This window comes from Antechinus flavipes, chromosome 6 (assembly GCF_016432865.1).
Source record: "Antechinus flavipes isolate AdamAnt ecotype Samford, QLD, Australia chromosome 6, AdamAnt_v2, whole genome shotgun sequence".
In the NCBI taxonomy this organism is placed as follows: domain Eukaryota; kingdom Metazoa; phylum Chordata; class Mammalia; order Dasyuromorphia; family Dasyuridae; genus Antechinus; species Antechinus flavipes.
Genome location: NC_067403.1, coordinates 184773385 through 184792744, shown reverse-complemented (window position 1 = coordinate 184792744; position 19360 = coordinate 184773385). Strand labels below are relative to the sequence as shown.

The following is a 19360-nucleotide window of genomic DNA, read 5'->3' as shown; positions in this document are numbered from 1 at the left end:
GTCTCGGCTGAGAACTGGTCTGGCCTCTTGAGGCCCTTACTCGGGCTCCCAGTTTGCTCAGACCACACAGTGGCCCCAGTCGCTGCGGAAGAGGGCCAGGCCGGCCCGGGGCAGCTCGGTGGGACCCGGGCAGTTCGGTGGGACCCGGGCATTCGGTGGGACCCGGGCACTCGGTGGGACCCGAGCAGTTCGGTGGGACCCGGGCATTCGGTGGGACCCGGGCATTCGGTGGGACCCGAGCAGTTCGGTGGGACCCGGGCAGTTCGGTGGGACCCGGGCATTCGGTGGGACCCGGGCATTCGGTGGGACCCGGGCATTCGGTGGGACCCGGGCATTCGGTGGGACCGGCCACGCCCCCAATCCCGGAGTAGGTGCAGCCTTCATCCCCTTTCTCCATCTCCTTCCGGCTAAAGCCCAGCTGGGAGTCGGGCTGCCGCGCTGCCCTGATGGACCAGTCCTGTCACTCTGACCGAACAGCCAATGGGGTCAAGGTGCGAGGACCCATCCTCCGGGAAGAATTCGCGCCCGGGATGGGTGGGGTCCGGCATGGTTTGACTTCAGAGAAGTGGAGCACCGGGGAGGGGGGGAGGGGAAAGGGGGCTGTCCCGCCGATCAGCGGGGGCCCGAAAGGGCCAAGGACTCGGCCTGGAACCCCAAGCCCGGAGCTCCTGGCCCACAGTCATCACGGGGTGGGGAGAACATCTTGGGGGGATCAGCCCCCACGGCTGACCAGTCGGATGTCACTATGAAGAAGACAGCCCCTGGTCCAGCCCGCGGCCAAAGATGCCCCCATCCCACAAGAGCAGCTCCCTGCGGGCAAGGCCCCACGCAGGGCCTCAGTCTGCCCGCCCGCAGCCTGGGGCAGGTGGTCACCCTCGCGGGGGTTTGGCGCCCCCGCTCGGAGCGCTCCCGCCCCCCATCCCCGCGGCGCGGAACTCACCGGGGGCGCTCGCTGGGCCACTACGCAGGTCGTGACCATGGCCGCTGTCGCCGCCAGGAAGGCGCAGGAGAGGCGTTCGGGGAAAACGCATGTTTGCGCTGCGGCGCTTCCGCGGGTCACTCCTGGGCCTCCGGGCGAGCCTCACGCGCTCGGCAATCCGTAATTTATGGGGGCCCCGCCCTGCCGCCAGGCCCGCCCTGGACTGTACCATCCTAGAGTGATGTGGGGGCTTCAGCACCCGAATAAGCGACCCCTCGGCTCAACGTGGATCCCACCTCCCCCATAACACCTCCCACTATGGTACAGCCCAGGCGAGACTGCTAGAGGAGCGGAGAAGGGCGGGGCCTTGGAGAGGTACCGCAAAGCCATTGGTCTAGCTAAGCTCGCCGGCCCCGCCTACGGAAGGAGGTGGGGAGGGACTGAGGGGGGGAGAACTGACCCAGTCTAGACCAGAAGTGCCCAAGTGTCGCGCCCCGCAGCTCTCTGCGACGCTGCCTCTGAATTTGGCTCCCAATCCGGTCCTCGTGTCCGTGGGAAGTAGCACACGGAGTAAAAGAGCATCCGACGGGAGGGGGCGGAAGGAGAAGCGAGCTGGGGCCAGAGGCCGCCGGACGCGGTCCCTCCCGCTCGTGTCCATCCCTTCTCCTTGTCCGGGGACTATCCGTGGGGCGCCCCGGGTGAGCCCTCTCCGAGCCTCGCGGACACCTGCAGCTGCACCACGGGCGCACCCACTTTGGGGGGGCAGTTTCCTCGCCGGGGGCACCCCAAATTAGTGAAATCCCAGGGCTAAATAAAAACCTTAGATCGCCACGGGGGACGCAAAAGCAAAGATCCCACTCTTTGTTACAGGACGGGGGGCAGGGAGTGCAACTGAGGTCCATCAGCTCCAGAGAGATTATGGCTGGAGTCTGAGTCGAGACAAGGAAGGAAGGAACGAATGAATGACTCGCTAGGGGAGCCGAGGACTCGGGCTAGAACCTGGGGAGCCCTCGGGAGAGACGGAAGAGGGGCCAAACAGGAAGGAGAACCACAAGGCGGAGGAGAACCCGGGAAATGTTGGGGATAAGCGCCAGAATCAAAAGTTGTGGAGAAGTCAAGATGAGGAATGAGAAAAAACTGGCTCGATTTAGCAATCCGGAAAAAGCCTTCAGTCTGAAAGAGAAAACTTTGGCGGGGTGTGGGAGATGGGGGGAGATTGTAAGAAGTTGAGGAAGGAGAAAAAAAAAAGTTAAAGAAGTTGAGAAGGGAATGGATGGTGAGGCCTTGGGGGAAAGGAATAGAAGCAGGTTTGTTTGTTTGTTTTGCCCAGAAGGTGGCTGTGAAATAGATAGAAAAAAAGTAGCTTGAGGTAGTAGCCAGGTGAGCAGGAGCTTTTTTATACACTTTATTTATAAATTACTATTTTAAAAGAGTGAGGGAGAGTAAAGTTGAAGATCAAAATTCTTGAGGGAAATAGACTTTGAAGAAGATAAAGGATAGAGATGCAGAGATAGAGAGCTGGGGGAAAACCAAGAGAGGGAGAGAAGATGGGAGCTAGAGAGAGATCTGAAGGGAGAGACAGAGAGAGCAGGAGAGAACAGAAAGACTGGTGTGGGGAAGTAGAGAGACGTAGTATTAGTCAAAGCCAGAGTGCCTCAGGTCAAAACAGGCAATGCTAAAGATCCAGACACAGGGACAGCTGTAGCTAGGGAGGTCAAGGTAAAAGCTTGATAGAGTGATAGGGAAGGGGAGACAAAGAAAGAGGAGACAGAAAAGATGGTGAATTAAAGAAAAGGGGAGGAGGAAAGAGAGAGGGAAGAGATCTAGACAGAGACAGGTGTGCCCTTTGCCTTGGATGCCAGTTGAGATTGGAGAAATGGGCGGAAAGATTACTGAAGGGGAAGGAGAGGCTTCGTACCCCTCCACCCACTAGCTCCCCCTTAGCTAAATGTTGAGACTTCCCAAAAGTCACAGAGTGTGCTGGGCTCTGTGTCCTCAACATTCAGTTCCACATACTTCTGTTGAGCAGCTAATACGTGCCAAGATGGTGCTGGTACTCAGTCTTATGAAACAGGATGTGTTTTTAAAGGGCTGCAATAGTGGGTAAGGGAGAACTGGTGAGAAGGGAAGAAGGCACTCAAAAAAAGGCAAAGGAGAAATCCAGGCCAAGGGCTGGACCCAAATGAAGTTCCTGGTGCCCACTGCTAAAAGCTGATCCCTCCTAAAGAAAGGCAGCTGAGGCTGGATCAGTGCAGAATTCTGTCAGAAATTGTCCTTGGCTATCTTTTCTGAATGGGAAGGGGAAGATAGATTAATTTTGTATTTTAATCTCAGATAGACCCTCCCTTAATTAAGCATACCCTCTCCATGCTAAGGATCTGGGAATGGATCAGATCCAGAAGCTGGAAACAAACTGTCCCCCAAACACACATACCACGTGCCAACAGGCCTGGATAGGACAGAAAAGTTCAGCTAGGATAATTTGGCACGAACTGGAGTCCACAAAAGCTAGACAGAAATGGCTGTGACCCTAGATCTTTCAGAGGCAGAGGGCCAGCCACTCAAGAGCCATTCAAGCACCTGGCCAGCATGGACATCTTCCAGCCTTGTCTCCTGAGAGAAGGATGCCCAACCTTCTCTTTGATGAGAGACTCTGTGGCTCTTGGCCTGGAAGCCCAGAGTAAGTGAAGATGAGCGACCGATCCCAGACACTTGAATGACTCAAACGTAAAGGTTTGCCTGACTTTTTCTTCTGTTGAGTGACACACTTTAGGATTACTACCCTAAACATCTTTCAGAAAGTCTTGCGTAGGTCTTCTCGTGCACCTGTTATTATTGACTGTCCTGAAAATGTGAAGAAGGCGTGGAGACCCCGGAAGCCAGGAGAAGGGAAGAGGCCTTTGGAATCTGGCTGGGTCAGACCAAGTCAAGATGCAAGTTGGAGAAGTGACCTATTTTGGAAAACATGATATTGGAATGAACAACCATCCTAGGAAAGAAGGCAGTTCAGAGGTGACCTGCACAAGAAGACAAGTTGCTCACTTGGGTAATCGGTTTGTTCAACAAGAAAATCAGCTTAAGTTATCAAAATGTCTATCAAAATAGCTGAAGTTCTTGGCTGACTGGTGACCTCCCCACTGACACCCACTCAGAATCCCTGAGTCAGAAGAGGAAGGAGCTTTGCTAACAAGCAAGTAGCCACTCTGACCATCAGCTCATTTTCTATCTTTTTAATTTTTAAAATTTTCAGTTCTAAAATCTCTCCTTTACCTATGGAGAAGATATGAAATATGTTACCCATTATACATGGGAAGTCATGCAAAACCATTAGATTGGCTCATTTTCTAGAGTAGATGTGACTCAGCTTCTTAAAAGCCCAATATACAAAAATTAGATAAATTAGGAGCTGAATATTCAGTCCATGAAATAAGAGTTAAGTTTACAGAAGGTGAATGACTATTCATAAGTCTCTTTCAATAACATATACATACACATATATAAATCAACAAAATTTGACCTTCTCTTATTGAGAAACAGGGTCAAGTCAACCAAAATATGATTTCCATGCCTTTCAGGAACAAATGAGAAAAGAAAGTATTAAATTCTCTGGGAAGTCCCATTTTAGTGGGGAAACACGGAGGTTATGGCTGCTAGCTAAATGGGAAGATCCCCTGGGCCTTAGGGGGTAGGGGCAAAGCAGATGATCTTGCCTTTTCTTTCATGTCATTTTTTAAAATAATAGCTTTTTATTTTCAAAATACATGCGAAGATAGTTTTCAGCATTTACTCTTGCAAAACCTTGATTCCAAATTTTCTTTCCCTCACCACCCTGCCCCCAAGTCATGTCATTTTCAATGACAAAATCATGTCACTTGAACTTGAACAATTTGACAGAGCCAAGTGAAATGTGGTAATAAAGGTACCAGGAGAGGTAATATGAAATAGATTTGGAAGAACACAATAGTTCAATTGACAAAAGAATTTATGTCATAAGTATCCATAATAGGTAACAGATTTGCTGTTTTATTATATGAATAGCATACAGGCTCAAACCAATCAGAACCAGTCACAGGTGATTTGAGTAAAATCTTGGTTCCAAATTTTTCTCCCTCCCTTTCCCTCACTGTCCTCCTCCCCAGTCATGTCATTTTCAGTGACAAAATCATGTCATTGTCTCAAGTTGAACAATCTGACAGGGCCAAGTGAAATGGTAATAAAGGTACCAGGAGAGGTAATGTGAAATAGATTTGGGAGAACACAATAGTTCAATTGACAAAAGAATTTATGTCATAGGTATCTTATCGCAGATAACAGATTTGCTATTTTAGTATGTGAATAGCACACAGGTTCAACCAACCACAATTAGTTACAGGTGATTTGAGCAATTTGCTTTTGGGGGAACACAAATTTTTGTAGCACAGGGAAGATGCAGAAGTTGGGAGTGGGATCTAGGGTGTAAGGAAAGGAGTCAGAAAGAAATTTGGTGTTTCAGAGGGAGCAGGGGAAAATAAAGGTGGGATCTAGGGAGTGACTGAGATATTAAAATCATCAAATTTGTCTCAAAGGTTGGAGACAGGATGGCTGGATGGATTAACAATTTGGCTTCATAACATTCTGTGCAAATAGGACGGTCTGAGAAAATGACCTGATCATAGCTGACCAAGGAGCAGGATGGGCTTCTTTTAGCATTTCCTGACAAGGGAAGAGAATAAGCTGGGTTCAGAGTTCGCATCACAAGGACTGGTGGCTGGATCTCTGGGTCTCCAGTATCTGTGACTCCCTGTGGAATCAGTGACCAGGCTGCATCAGGGACTGCTTTCCTGGACGATGGCTACAGGTACTGAGCTGAAAGCATGGCCATTCCCAGAGGTCCCTGGGCTACCCCATCATGGTGGGCAGAATGTGCTGCCTCCTGTCTCTCAGGGTGCCTGGATGGTTTATTGAAACTGATTTGCCTGCCATGGGGGAGATGGGGACACCTGGTTCTAGGAACACCTCTGTTACTCAGACACCCAATGTAGACAGGGGCATGCAGTTTCTTCAGTGTCAGAGACACTCCCAGCTCACTCCAAGAAAGTTAGTAGCACCCTCCTTCTTTATTCTGCTCTTAAGGATGAACCCATTAGAGTTATCCCTTCTCCATCACAGAGGTTCGGGGCTCTGTGATCTGGAAAATCTGGGTAAAATTTTTTGGTCTTGCCTTTCTACTACAGAGGAAGTCTGGATTATTATGGCATTAAAAGATAAAATATGACAGTATTATACAATATCATATATATACACATATATTTTATGCATTTCTGAACTTCTAAATTTTCCTGTCATCCTCTGGCCTTTGAGTATTATTTGCTTTGGCAAAACTCCCCGCCCAAATTCCCATTTAATTTTTTATGCTAACCTTCAAAATCTCAAAACCAAGAGGGGGGAAATCTCAGTGTAAAAGATGATGAGGTCCTGAATAGTTGGGTGTGGTTGGCAGAGAAAGAATGAAATATTGATGGAATTGCTTCCTGGAGTAGGCTGGGAAGGATGCTGATAGGAATCAGTTTAGCTCCATAGTCCCACCCTCTGTGGAGGTCCTGGGCAGCCCCACCTTCCTATGCCTAGTCAGAAATCTGAATTATGTCATACTCCTGAAGCTACATTTCCCCTATAAATCTGTCCATGGCTCACGCCATCTTTGCTGATGAATCCCTTCTGGGGTTATAGCCCACTATCTTTTTCCTCCTTATAGGTTGCTAAACTCCTCTTTTAGGGTGCTAAACTCCTCTATGGAGTTAGCTTGCCAGCCAAGGGCATATCCTAACCTCATGAGGTGTTACCTTTCTCCTGATTAATTGTAAATTCCATAAGGGAACTTGCTTTTTCCATCATTAACTGTTAAAACTATATGCTCTCCCAACTCTATTGCTTATTTACCTCTCCTGGTGTCTATTGTACCTCTTAATTTTGTCTGTGACCTCTTCTCCTAAATAAACTTATCTTTTGCCAAAGAGAATGAATGGCCAGTGTGAATTCTTCACACAACTGAACCCCAAACACATCATTTGGTCTCCTAAACTACCATATTAGTAGAGAGAACTATACTCTCAAAGATGAGCCTATTCGAGAATTCCCTTCAGCAGAGCTGATATCAGTCTTTTCAAACAAATTACTATGATCAGGATCCATCCACATACCACCCCCAACACACAAAATAACCACAGAGAATTAAATATTCTGAAGATGAGATTTTCTGAATAACACTGACCCTCGCCTTTGATCCAATCTTCTCTGTTCATTCCATTTTTTTCTGACACCCTTTTCTTGGGGCAAAGATCTAGATGCATATATTTTATGCATTTCTGAGTTTCTCAGCTTGACTGTCTGCCTGGATCCTTCACCCTCACATGGACGAGAACACAGGCTCCAGTCAGGTTGAAGACCGAGCCCACTCTGGTCACTGTTTAGTCCTAGCCCAACACCCCACAGTCCCATGATGCATAAGCAATCTCAGTCATTAATCTGTTTTTACTTTATCCCAGGGGCATGGCTGTCTGGCTACCAGCGAACTATTTGTTCTTTATGCAACCATAGGGAATAAAAGCATGATCTCTGGGAAAGTGAAGAAACTCTTGTAGATACTTCAAAATCTTTCAACACTTCCTGCCTATTTCAAGCATTAGTTCAATATTAGAAGCTCGTGAATAATATAGTAAGCCAAGGTAGTGTAGGAAGGGCACTGAATCTGGGTTTAAATCTCACCTTCGATTCTTGCTAAAAAAATTTTTTGAGCCAATCACTTAGTTCCTTGGGTAGTTTCCCCATCTAAAAAATGAGGGATTGAACTGGATGTTCTGAGGCTCCGCACCTTCATTCCTTCATAAATGGGAACTCCCAACCTCTCTGTGCTTTAGAAGTAGGATGTTTGAATGGTTAATATGGAAATGTATTGCATGAGTGTTCACGTACAGTCTATATCAAATTACTTTTTCGAGGAGGGAGAAGGGAGGGAGCAAAGGAGAGAATGTGGAATTCAATAATAATAAAAAAAAATTTCCAAGTTACTTGTAAAAGCATTTTTAACATTTCTTTGACTTCCAAATTTCCTGTCTCCCTCCCCTTTTCCCTCCTTGAGAAGGCAATTTGATATAGATTAGACTTGTGCAATCATGCAAAACATATTTCCATATTAGCCACATTGCAAAAGAGAACATAGACTAAAAGAAAAAAGTGTAAGAAAAATAAAAAAGTAAAAAAAAAAAGTCTGCATTGATCTGTATTTAGAATCCATCAGTTCTGTCTTTGGAAGTGGATAGCATGTTTCATTCTGAATCTTTTGAAATTGTCTTGAATCTTTGTGCTGTGAGAATAACTAAGTCGTTTGGGATTGATCATTGTACAATGTTGAAGATACTGTGTATGGTGTTCTCTGAAACTCAACACTATAAAGACCTTTTTTTTTTATTTTAAAAATATAATTAAGAAAAATAAAAAATAAAAAAGTTGGATGGTTGAGAGGGAAAGGTAGAGAAGAGGAGGGTGTGACTTTATCATATGAAGGAATCTACCCATGTCTGGTCTACACACCTCAGTGACTTCCAACCAGTCTGGCACTGGTTTGATTTTACTCCTTTGGTTTTTAAGGAGGAGGAGGAGAGTTCAAAATTGCCTCAGCTAAAAGAAGTGGCCTGGTAGCCAGCTTTCAGCTAATGAGCGTCTGGGCAGACATTTGTGAGGGAAGCATATGCCCCACTGGGCCAGACTTCAGGATCCCAGGAGAGTCACCTGGAGGACAGAAAGTGTCACTTTTATTCCCTTCACAAAGCCTCTTTATAAATGCTCCCTGACTTTTTAACTTGCCTTGCCTCTTTTATTTACATAAGATAAGGCCAGGTGTGGTCCAGAAGTTGAGACCAGGACCTGGAGTCATAGCCAAGTGTACAAATATAGAAAATCCAGCTTTACCCCCCAGATCCCATCCTCCGCAGACCCATTCTCGATGCCCACAGAGGAGCAATAGGGGGATTTCGCCACCCTTCAAGGATGGAGAGCTCAAGAGGGCTCAACAGGACCACCTGAGCCAGAACAGCACCTCCCTTGGGGATTTCCGTCCCAGAGCAGGGACTCTCAGTAGAAAGAGGACCTTGTCTCTGAGGGCTGGTTTCCTCTTGACAACCAAGTCTATTATCCTTGACTTATCTATATTCCATCACTAAGATCACTCAGGCTGTCTGTGGAACCACTGGGGACACGTTCCCTGCTCTGCTGTGTAGGGATCCAAGCCCTCCTGGGATGCTCCTTCCCCAGGGACCACTTCCTAGTTCTCGGTTTCCTCCAGTGTAACAAGAGGGGTTGCACTCAAGGACTCTGAGGTCCCCCCAGCTCCAGATCCCTGATCTGTTGTTCCCCCTTTCCGTTCCTGTCAGTGACAGACCTTTGTAAGGCAGCTGACTGGGAGCCAAAGGCAAGAGCAGCTCCTCAAAGTGGGATGGAAGTGATGCCCTGAGTCTCAGTAGCTTTCTCAAGGAGCTGCTGGGTTTGGAGTCAGGAAAGGCTCAAACACTAATACCGACTCTCATGTTTACTTGTTATGGGTTGGAGGGTTGGGAGGTAAAGATGATGGGGATGGGAGGTACAGCTGGTTTTTACTGATAGAATGGGAGCTCCTTGAGAAAGAGGGCTGTCTCATTTTTGTCTTAATGTCTGCAGTGCCTAGAATGGAGCCTGGAATACACAATTCTCATTGTTTTGTTTGTTTGTTTGTCTTTTTAATTCTACATTTTTTCCCTCTTTCCACCCTTTCCCCACCTATTGAGAAGGCAAAAAAAATGATACCCATTATCCATGCACAGGTATACAAAACATATGTCCACACTAGCCAGTACTAAATGCTTATTGATTAATTAGAATGATTTTGTGATATTAATAATGTAATGCTGGAGAAACTGAGGCAAGATAGAGATTAGAGAGTTTCAATATTTTATTTGAGAGGGACAGATTGTGCTGGAGCAAAACAGGATCCATGTTAGCCCCAGGGCTGAATAAGTCTCAAAGTATCCAGCAGCATGAAAAAATTCTAGGGATTTTTATAGGGCTGCAGTGACCAGGAGAGACAAAGGTCGGGGGGTGGGGTGGGCGGGGAGTAGAGCACTGGTGAGCAGACCATCAATTCGGTTCTGACAGGTTGGAAGCAAGGACCATAAATTCTGATAAGAGGGCAAGGCTAGGAGCCCTGAATCTGAGATAAAAGATATGCTTACCTATCTCTAAATAACTCATCTGTAATTTATGGCTCTATAAAATGCTAATGGTCAGGGCTGGTTATCTCTGTCCTAATTTATATCAATTCTAATGGTCAGGAAAGGGGTTGCCTTTGGGGCAGAACAATTCAGGGAAACTGAGTTAGGACAATTCAGGGAAATGGAACTAGAACAATTCAGGGAAACTGAGGCAGGACAATTCAAGGAAACTGTGGCATAACAGTGACTTCACATTATCAAGCCTCGGTTTCCCTCTCTTTCATTACATACCTCTCAGAGCTATTGGGAGGAAAATATTTTTCACATCTAACAATACAATTAAGTGTGAACTGTCATTAATTCCATACAGGAAACATTTCTTTTAAAAAATAAATTTTTATTGATATCTTCAATTTTTTATATTGCCTCAATTTTCCCTTGTAGCCCTCTCCTCACTCTCCCAGAAAGTCATCCCATACAACAATGAATTTTTTAAAAGAAAAAAAGGGAAGGATGGGGGAAAGGAACCAGACAAACATCAAAACCAATGAATATATCCCCAAAGATCTGAAAATAGATGCCCTGTTCCACACCCACAACCTCCCACTTCTCCAAGACAGGTGTCTTTATATCTCTCTTTTTGAGGGCAATGGTTTTTCTTTGCAAGTTTACAACTTTCATTTTTTATTGTTTTGAGCCATTTCTGTGTCCATTGTCATAGAAGCGACCCAAGTTATTAAGGGCTTGGGTTGAAAACATACAACAGCAGCCACAGCTTTACAACATAGGCTGAGGATTGCTGGAGGGACCGGAATAACTGGAGCCTGTTGGAATCAATCTGGGAAGATTTGCAGGAGAAACAAGCCTTTATTTGGGAGGAGACAGGGATGTGTCATATACGAGTGAGGAGGGTAGTGATCTGAGCCTGGCTGTAAAAATTCAAGGCAGGAATATTAGCTCTGCCTGAGGCTCCAAGTCCAGTACCTTCATTTTTCAGATGAGGAAACTCAGCTAAGTAAACCAAGATTTAGGTCTTGCTGAGGGTCACACAGACAATAAGTAGATCTGCTCACCACAAATCCATTTAGGAAACTATGGAAGCATACAATGAACCAGCCCAAAATTATCTTTCCTCTATCTTGTCTGGATGCGGATTGAAAATCTTGGCTGGAAGTGTTACTTCTGGGCTTATATCCCAAAGAGATACTAAAGAAGGGAAAGGGACCTGTATGTGCCAAAATGTTTGTGGCAGCCCTGTTTGTAGTGGCTAGAAACTGGAAAATGAATGGATGCCCATCAATTGGAGAATGGCTGGGTAAATTGTGGTATATGAATGTTAGGAATATTATTGTTCTGTAAGAAATGACCAGCAGGATGAATACAGAGAGGACTGGCGAGACTTACATGAACTGATGCTAAGTGAAATGAGCAGAACCAGGAGATCATTATATACTTCAACAAAGCTATTGTATGAGGATATATTCTGATGGAAGTGGACTTCTTTGACAAAGAGACCTAACTGAGTTGATAAATGATGGACAGAAGAAGCTACATCTAAAGAAAAAACACTGGGAAATGAATGTGAACTATTTGTATTTTTGTTTTTCTTCCCGGGTTATTTTTACCTTCTGAATCCAATTCTCCCTGTGCAACAAGAGAACTGTTCGGTGCTGCAAACATATATTGTATCTAGGATATACTGCAACATATCTAACATATATAGGACTGCTTGCCATCTAGGGGAGGGGGTGGAGGGAGAGAGGGGAAAAATTGGAACAGAAGCGAGTGCAAGGGATAATGTTGTAAAAAAAAATTACCCTGGCATGGATTCTGTCAATATAAAGTTATAAAATAAAATAAAATATATATATTAAAAAAAAAAAAAGAAAATCTTGGCTGGAAGGAAGATACAGCCTCAGGTCATGAAGAGAATGGCCTTTAGTCTAGCTTTATACTTCCTCTAGGAGACATCAGATCAATTTTTGTGGCCTTGAAGTTGAAATCAATACTACTAATAGCATTCATATAGTTCTTTAAGTTTAGAAAGCATTTACAAATATAATTTCACCTAATCCTCACAACAAATTTTATGAAGGTGCTATTATTATTTCCATTTCACAGATGAAGAAACAGACAAAAAAACTTGCCCAGGGTCACACAGCTAATAAGTGTCCAAGATCAGTTTAAAATCAGGTTGATCTCGACTCCAGTTCTCCAGTTTTTATCTATTTTTACCATATTCCTACTGGAAAGGAATGTCTTCATTTCAACCTAAATATCTAGTCTGAAGGAATTCCCAATAAGATTACTGGGAGAGAAAGATTGGGGAATTTTTCTGTGCCGAGCCATTGTGACTATGGACCTGGCCCTCAAAAGAGTTGAATAAGTACTGGGATTAGCTCCAGAAGCTTGTCTGGACAGTCACATTGCTCCCTGTGTTTGAGGAAGAAGCCCCCAAACACCTAATTCAGATTAAATGGCAACATGGGCTGGGCTGTAAACAAAGGACATTTAGCCCTGGCCCCTGATGGGGTACAGCTTCTAGGGGAAAATATATCAATGAGGAAATCCCCTTGTTGTGCCAAAGTTCCCTTTTTAATGTCCTGACCCAGTTTCTCCAATTGTCCTATTTAGTTACTCTGCCTCAGGTTATATCCTTTCCCTCTTAATGTTTGAGATGAAGGTTTTATTTCTTTAGATTATAGATATTCCTTCTTAGTGTTTGACAAGATAAAGGTTTATCTCTTTTAAATGTCATTACAATATCAGTAACCTCCCTCCATTAGGTTATCCCCACCTAGATACCTCCATTATGTCATTGTTCTTGTTATCCTATTAAAAAGCTTGCTCGGGGCTAGACTCTTTGAGATGATAGTTTCCTCTAGCCCTGGGATCAAACATGGATCCATTGGTCCCATATTTCTCTCCATTTAATAAACTATTGAATTGGTCTCTAATCTCTTTCTTGCTCAGTTTCTTCGGCATTACACCCTGACTTTAGAATGCTATTGTTCTAATAGTCTCTCAATGTTCCTAAAGTCTTCTGGTCTTAGAAGGGTCTTATAAATATTACTGATTGTCAGATATATAATCTGCTGCTTAGTGATAACCAAGTGGCTGAGACAATAGTGAATATTCCACCCCTCAAATCTACCTGTGAGCCATAAAATTAGCAAATAAGTAACATGAAGCTCTGATCCAATTTTGTCCTATAAATCTCTCTTCTTGCTCTTGGTTCCTTGCTAAATTCTTTTAGAACTTAGACTGCTTCAATTGGTATTACAATAAACATTGCTATTTATTTGTAGATGTGTTTAAGCCTGCAAATTTTTAAAATTTATTTTAGCTTTTTATTTTCAAAACATATGCATGGATAATTTTTCAACATTGACCTTTGCAAAACCTTCTGTCCCAAATTTTTCCCTCCTTTCCCCCACCTCCTCCCCTAGATGGTAAGTAGTCTAATATATGTTAAACATGTTTAAAAAAATGTTAAATCCAATATATATATACATGTTAATACAGTTATTTTGCTGTACAAGAAAAATCAGATCAATAAGAAAAAAAAATGAGAAAGAAAACAAAATGCAAGCAAACAACAAAAAAGTTCAAATGCTGTGTTGTGAGCCACACGCAGTTCTCATAGTTCTCTCTCTGTGTGTAGATGGCTCTCTTCATCACAAGATCATTGGAATGGGCCTGAAACATCTCATTGTTGAGAGGAGTCACGTCCATCAGAATTGATCATCATATAATGTTGTTGCTGAGTATAATGATCTCCTGGTTCTGCTCATTTCACTTAGCATCAGTTCATGTAAGTCTCTCCAGGCCTCTCTGAAATTATCCTGCAGGTCATTTCTTACCGAACAATCACATTCCATAACATTCATATACCATAACTTATTCAGCCGTTCTCCACTTGATGGGCATGCACTCAGTTTCCAGTTCCTTGCCACTACAAAAAGGGCTGCCACAAACATTTTTGCACATTTTTCCCTCCTTTAAGATCTCTTTGGGATCCAGGCCCAGTAGAAACACTGCTGGATCATAGGGTATACAAAGTTTTATAGCCCTTTGGGCTTAGTTACAGATTACTCTCTAAAATGGTTGGATTCATTCACAACTCCCCCAACAATGTATCAGTGTCCCAGTTTTCCCACATCCCCTCCAACATTAGTCATTATCTTTTCCTGTTATCTTAGCCAATCTGACAGGTGTAAAGTGCTACCTCAGACTTATCTTAACTTGCATTTCTCTGAGCAATAGTGATGTAGAGCACCTTTTCACATGACTAGAAATGGTTTCGATTTCTTCATCTGAAAAATGTCTGTTCATATCCTTTGACTATCAATTGAAGAATGGCTTGAAATCTTACAAATTTGAGTCAATTCTCAATATATTTTAGAAATACAGACCTTTATCAGAACCTTTGAATGCAAAAAATTTTTCCCCAGTTTATCTGCAAATTCTTATGAGACATCTCAGGATACTGGTCTGCAACCTCCAAACTTGGGGATTCCTTTCTGAACCTCAATATTTGGTAGCCCAGTATGGGGAGAGTCTGGCCTCCCTGACTTGATTCCCTCCTTGTCAAGGTAAGCCCCCCATTTTTTCTCCTCAGTCCTATAGCTGGGACACCCCAAACCACTGGGAGAAAGCTTGTCGGGTCATTGTGAGCTCCACCCTCAGCAAGTTTCCTTGATTGGGGATGCCCAGACTTGGAAATTCTTGCAGTTTTTGGCAAAGTTCCTAGGGAAGCTTCCCCACCTTTCCACCTTCTCTGGGATGCCAAAGGAGACCAAGTGCTATGGGATGGTCTTTGGCAAAGAAATTTTATGGGGCGGTCCTCTTTCATGTCATTTTTGTCTGTGTCTGCACCTCTGTGCACAATGTCTGTGTCATGTTTGTTCTGTGGACCTGTTTGTACCTGAAAAGACTTAACACCCTTTCAGCAAGAAGAAATTTCCATGCTGTAGCTAGAACGCTGGGAAGATTTCTTAACATCCTCAACTGCCACCTTAAAAAGGAGAAAAGCCTAACTTTTTCCTGTGAACTTTAGCTCAAGCTGGAGGCTACAGAAATAAAGTTAGCTAATTAAGATTAACTTAACTTCTTAGCAGATTCTCAGTCTTGAGAGCAATGCTAGGAAGTTTGGCAATTAGTCATTTTAAGATTGAGAGAAATTCCTGAACCACTGGGGATAATTGCAGGAATTTACCCCATTCTGAAAGAAAAGAAAAACAGACTAAGTAAATAGAGACTTTTCGCTAATCCTTCCTTGACTGCTCTCTTGCCCAGAGTCCCACTCTGCTCCTTTGGGAAAGCCCCCAAGGAGGTGTCAAAGGACCCATCCACACTCCACTCCCGGGAGTCCTGAGTGTATCTCAGTTGTGGGAATTGTTAACAAGATCAATACAGCCCAAGTCCCTCGGTTTGCTAATTCCTCTCAAATCAGATCCGATTAAGAGAAGAGAATGCTAAGGAACTGTAGGGAAACACAAATTCTGCCTCACTGTAGCAATAGGGGAAGCAGCCAAGGCTGTAGGGACCCCATAACCTTGCCCAAAGACCTCCCCGGCCCAGCTTGAGGGGACGGGGATGGAGTGGGGGTCAGGCTCCGGGGTCACCCTTCCCTGAACCCTGGCACCTGAACTGCCATCAAAGGGAGATCCTGGCACCGGTCCCCCAATCTTCAGCAGGGTCTGTCCAGCAGCTGCCTGGGAAGAATCCGGGGCCCCTCGGCAGCACCCAGCATGGCAGGGTGAGGCGAGGAAGCAGGTCAGCCTCTGTTTGGTACCCCCCCCCCCCCCACCTCCGTTTCAATTGCAGGAAGGTATTAGCTAGGTGATTTGTGGCAAAGTATTTTATCTCTGCCAGCCTTCTGATTTATAAAGAGAAATAGTTGTTGTGAAGATCACGTGATTGCAAAAGGGCTTAGCATAAAACATGCTCTATGAATGTTAAGTACTTTATTGTATAAATTAAGATCTCCCTGGACTAGGAGGATAGTGCAAAGAGTTAAAAGCATCTTTCTCTTTCTTCCCTCCTTTCCTGCCTGCAGCAGGTGGGTGGAATTTGTTATTTCAGATATGATAGTAAAAGCAATTTTAGAGGAACTCTAATCAAAGCTCACTAAAGGGATCAGTAAATTTTAATCCATTTTCACTGAGAGTGTTTACAGAAGATTTAAGTTTGGGAACTTCAGGACAACAGAAAAGCAGTTTTCTACTACTTTAAAAACTCTGGCAACAAACAGCCTGCTCTGGAGTTATCAGAGTCAGATTTCTGAGTGTCCTGTCAACTAAAAGAAGTTTATTTAGCCTTGTTCATCCCTTTTATAATGCTTTGTAAATGCAATCAGGGAATTGGGTATTTTCACCTTTGCTAGAAAACTGAGAGGAAATTGCAGCTAAGACCATTTGGCTATTACTTAGGAAATTCTAAAACTGTTAACTAAGTTACTTGGAGTCATTGTCGTCACGTTGAACCTAAAATTGGTAATTACTGTGTGTGGAACAAGAAGCATGAGGTGAAAGCCTTATCAGGTCGCCTCCAAGGATGAGGTGTACAACACCTTTCCCCTTCACAGAGTGTGTGTGTGTGTGTGTGTGTGTGTGTGTGTGTGTGTGTGTGGTAATCAAACAGCACAGCCCACAAAAGCACTAAGAATAGTCCGAGTGGGCAACAGCCAGCTCAGCCCCCTGGGATCTCTCAACTTCCCTTAATCTGTAAACTCAGGGTAAGCAAGCTCATCAGCCCTGAGAATGAGCCTCTTTAAGGATTTATAGTTTTTAAAGGAGAAATGTGTTTACTAAGAATCTGTAAACTTGTTTAATGAGTGATCCTTTGCACCAGGATAAGCTTAAACATATCAAACATGTTAAACAAAATCTCCTATAGGTTTAATTCCTGGTAAACTTTTAAAATAATGTATCTAGCTCTAAACTGAGATCAGTAGAATTTGCTATTAGAGAGAAAATCTCTTGACTGTAATAATCTTTTGAGTTTTGAATTTGCCTCCTTGATCATTAAGTCAGCAACCCCCCATTCCAGAGAAATGCCTTTCTGGGTAAGAGCTGGGAGGACAACCTCGGCCTGTGCTTGGGAGCCTCCTGACTCAGTTTCCTAGTTCTATTTGTTTCCCACCTGAGGCTGGCTATGAGGTGGAATTGTTACTGCAGGATCAGCTGTCAAACAGATGTAAGGATGCTTCATCCTGTCCTGTGTGTGCTCAAGCTCGGGCCTGAAGTGTTGAAATCTTTACAAAGTGTCAAGTCATTACAGTTGATAGAGACAATAATTATCTAATTTAGCATGGTTCAGTATGATTGATCTAATCCTATAAGGAAATGTTATGGGCCAGAAGAAACAAATTACTAAGTAGAACTGATAGACAATAATGCTTGTGTTCACACCTTTAGAGAGCTCATAGAAGCAAGAATTATCTAAGTACTCATTGGAATTTACAAGTATGGGAGATTCACAAAGTTACACAGTTAGCATCTCGTAACTATGGAAACCTTTATGAAATTATATCGCAAAAACATGACTTCAATATGAATTAAGGTACCTTTAAACTATGATGTTTATAATGTCAAGGGAATTATAATAGGAGAGTCCCCAGATGTTTCATTTAAAAATTTTTTTTCCAGTGTCTCTCTCTTTTGTCCCCTAATTTATAAGTAAAGTAAAATAAGGTTCAGTATATTATCATTTCATTAATATTTATTGTTGTGTTGTCTGTGAGATTGTTGCGAAATAAGGAGATGGGTTTATTCCCAAATTTGGCTACTGACAGATGGAAGTTATCTTGTATAATTTGCTTGATCTCTTCGGTGATTTTGTTTCTTCATCTGTAGCATGGGGGAGATTTTTTCTCATATTCGATGTTCACAGCGATATTGAAAATTTAATGTATTATGTTTTACATTTATTGTATCTAGTATATACTGCAACATATCTAACATGTAAAGGACTGCTTGCCATCTAGGGGAGGGGGTGGAGGGAGGAAGGGGAAAAATCGGAACAGAAGCAAGTGCAAGGGATAATGTTGTAAAAAAATTACCCTGGCATGGATTCTGTCAATAAAAAGTTATTATAAAATAAAATAAAATATTAAAAAAAAGAAATGCTATGAAAAAAATGTATTATGTTTTAAGATCTAGGTGTTTGATGAGAATAAATTATTCCTATGGAGCCTTTGGATAGGTGCCTTCCACTTTCCATCTCATCTACCTTTTTAGAAGAGAAGAGGATTATTATAAATATTAACATGTTTATAATATGTTGTTCCTTAAGAAATTATTAGTTGTAGATAATTTTTCCACTTCATGTTTAACCCCTATAGATGTTGAGGGGGGGGATTATGGGTTTCTTCCCAGAGTGCTCTCTGGTCCTAAGTGTTTCAAGGGAGGTGTGAATTCAAATTCACTCCCTGAGCCTCCCTCCAAGAAACAGCAAGTTTGGGTTTTATTCCTAACTGCAGTTATTGCCAAGCCCCTCTGAGACAATATTCAGGCCTGGATCGGGCCAAGGCTTTTTAAGACCCTGAAAGCTAAACTAATCTCTGGCCCAGCCTACCTAAAGCCTTTTACCCTCTACATTGATGGACGAGGGACCAAGTCCTAGGAGCCCTGGCTCAGTCCCTGGGACCCCATACCAGACCCCTTCTTACTTCTCAAAGAAACTCTGGGGTGACCCTCCTGCCTTAGAGCCACTGCCCCAGCCCTTCTAAGTGAGGGAGCCTCCAAGCCCACCCTAGGACAACCACTGGAGGTTCTAACGCCCCACTGGGTCAGAGCATTTTTGCCCTCACCAGAGCTTTAGAATTGGGGAAAGGAATGAGAGTGAACATCTCTATTTTTAATTTTGCCTTCCATGTTTTGTTTGCTCATGGGCTTTGTGTGAAGAAAGGGGACTTCTGACAATACAAATAAATAAATAACCCCCTTATTAAATATCCAGGAGAAATTCTACAGTTATGTTATATTTTGTAAAGGATGTTATGCCACAGTTCTCTTTAACTGTCCTGACTCAGTTTCCCTGTCTCAGTTTCCTTAACTGTTCTGTCTCTGACCCAGTAAAACTAAGGATTATTCGCTCTCGAGTTATAAATTAGCAAGATAAAAGAGTAGATCTCCTGACTCTTTTATGGATTTACAATATTCCTTTAGAATATTCCAAGATAACCCATGATATCTTTACTTCTTTGTCTCTGGAA

At 43.6% G+C, this 19360-nt stretch overlaps 1 protein-coding gene across 1 annotated transcript in view; it reads right to left on the bottom strand.

Moving 5' to 3' along the window:
* The window catches only part of ASAH1 (N-acylsphingosine amidohydrolase 1), a 40108-nt gene extending 39005 nt beyond the window's left edge, over positions 1–1103 (bottom strand). Inside the window, exon 1 of the mRNA XM_051965716.1 lies at positions 941–1103. Coding sequence (XP_051821676.1) covers positions 941–979 — 39 coding nt within the window. The 5' untranslated portion in view covers positions 980–1103. The remainder of the gene's footprint in view (positions 1–940) is intronic.
* Between the last annotated feature and the right edge of the window lie 18257 nt (positions 1104–19360).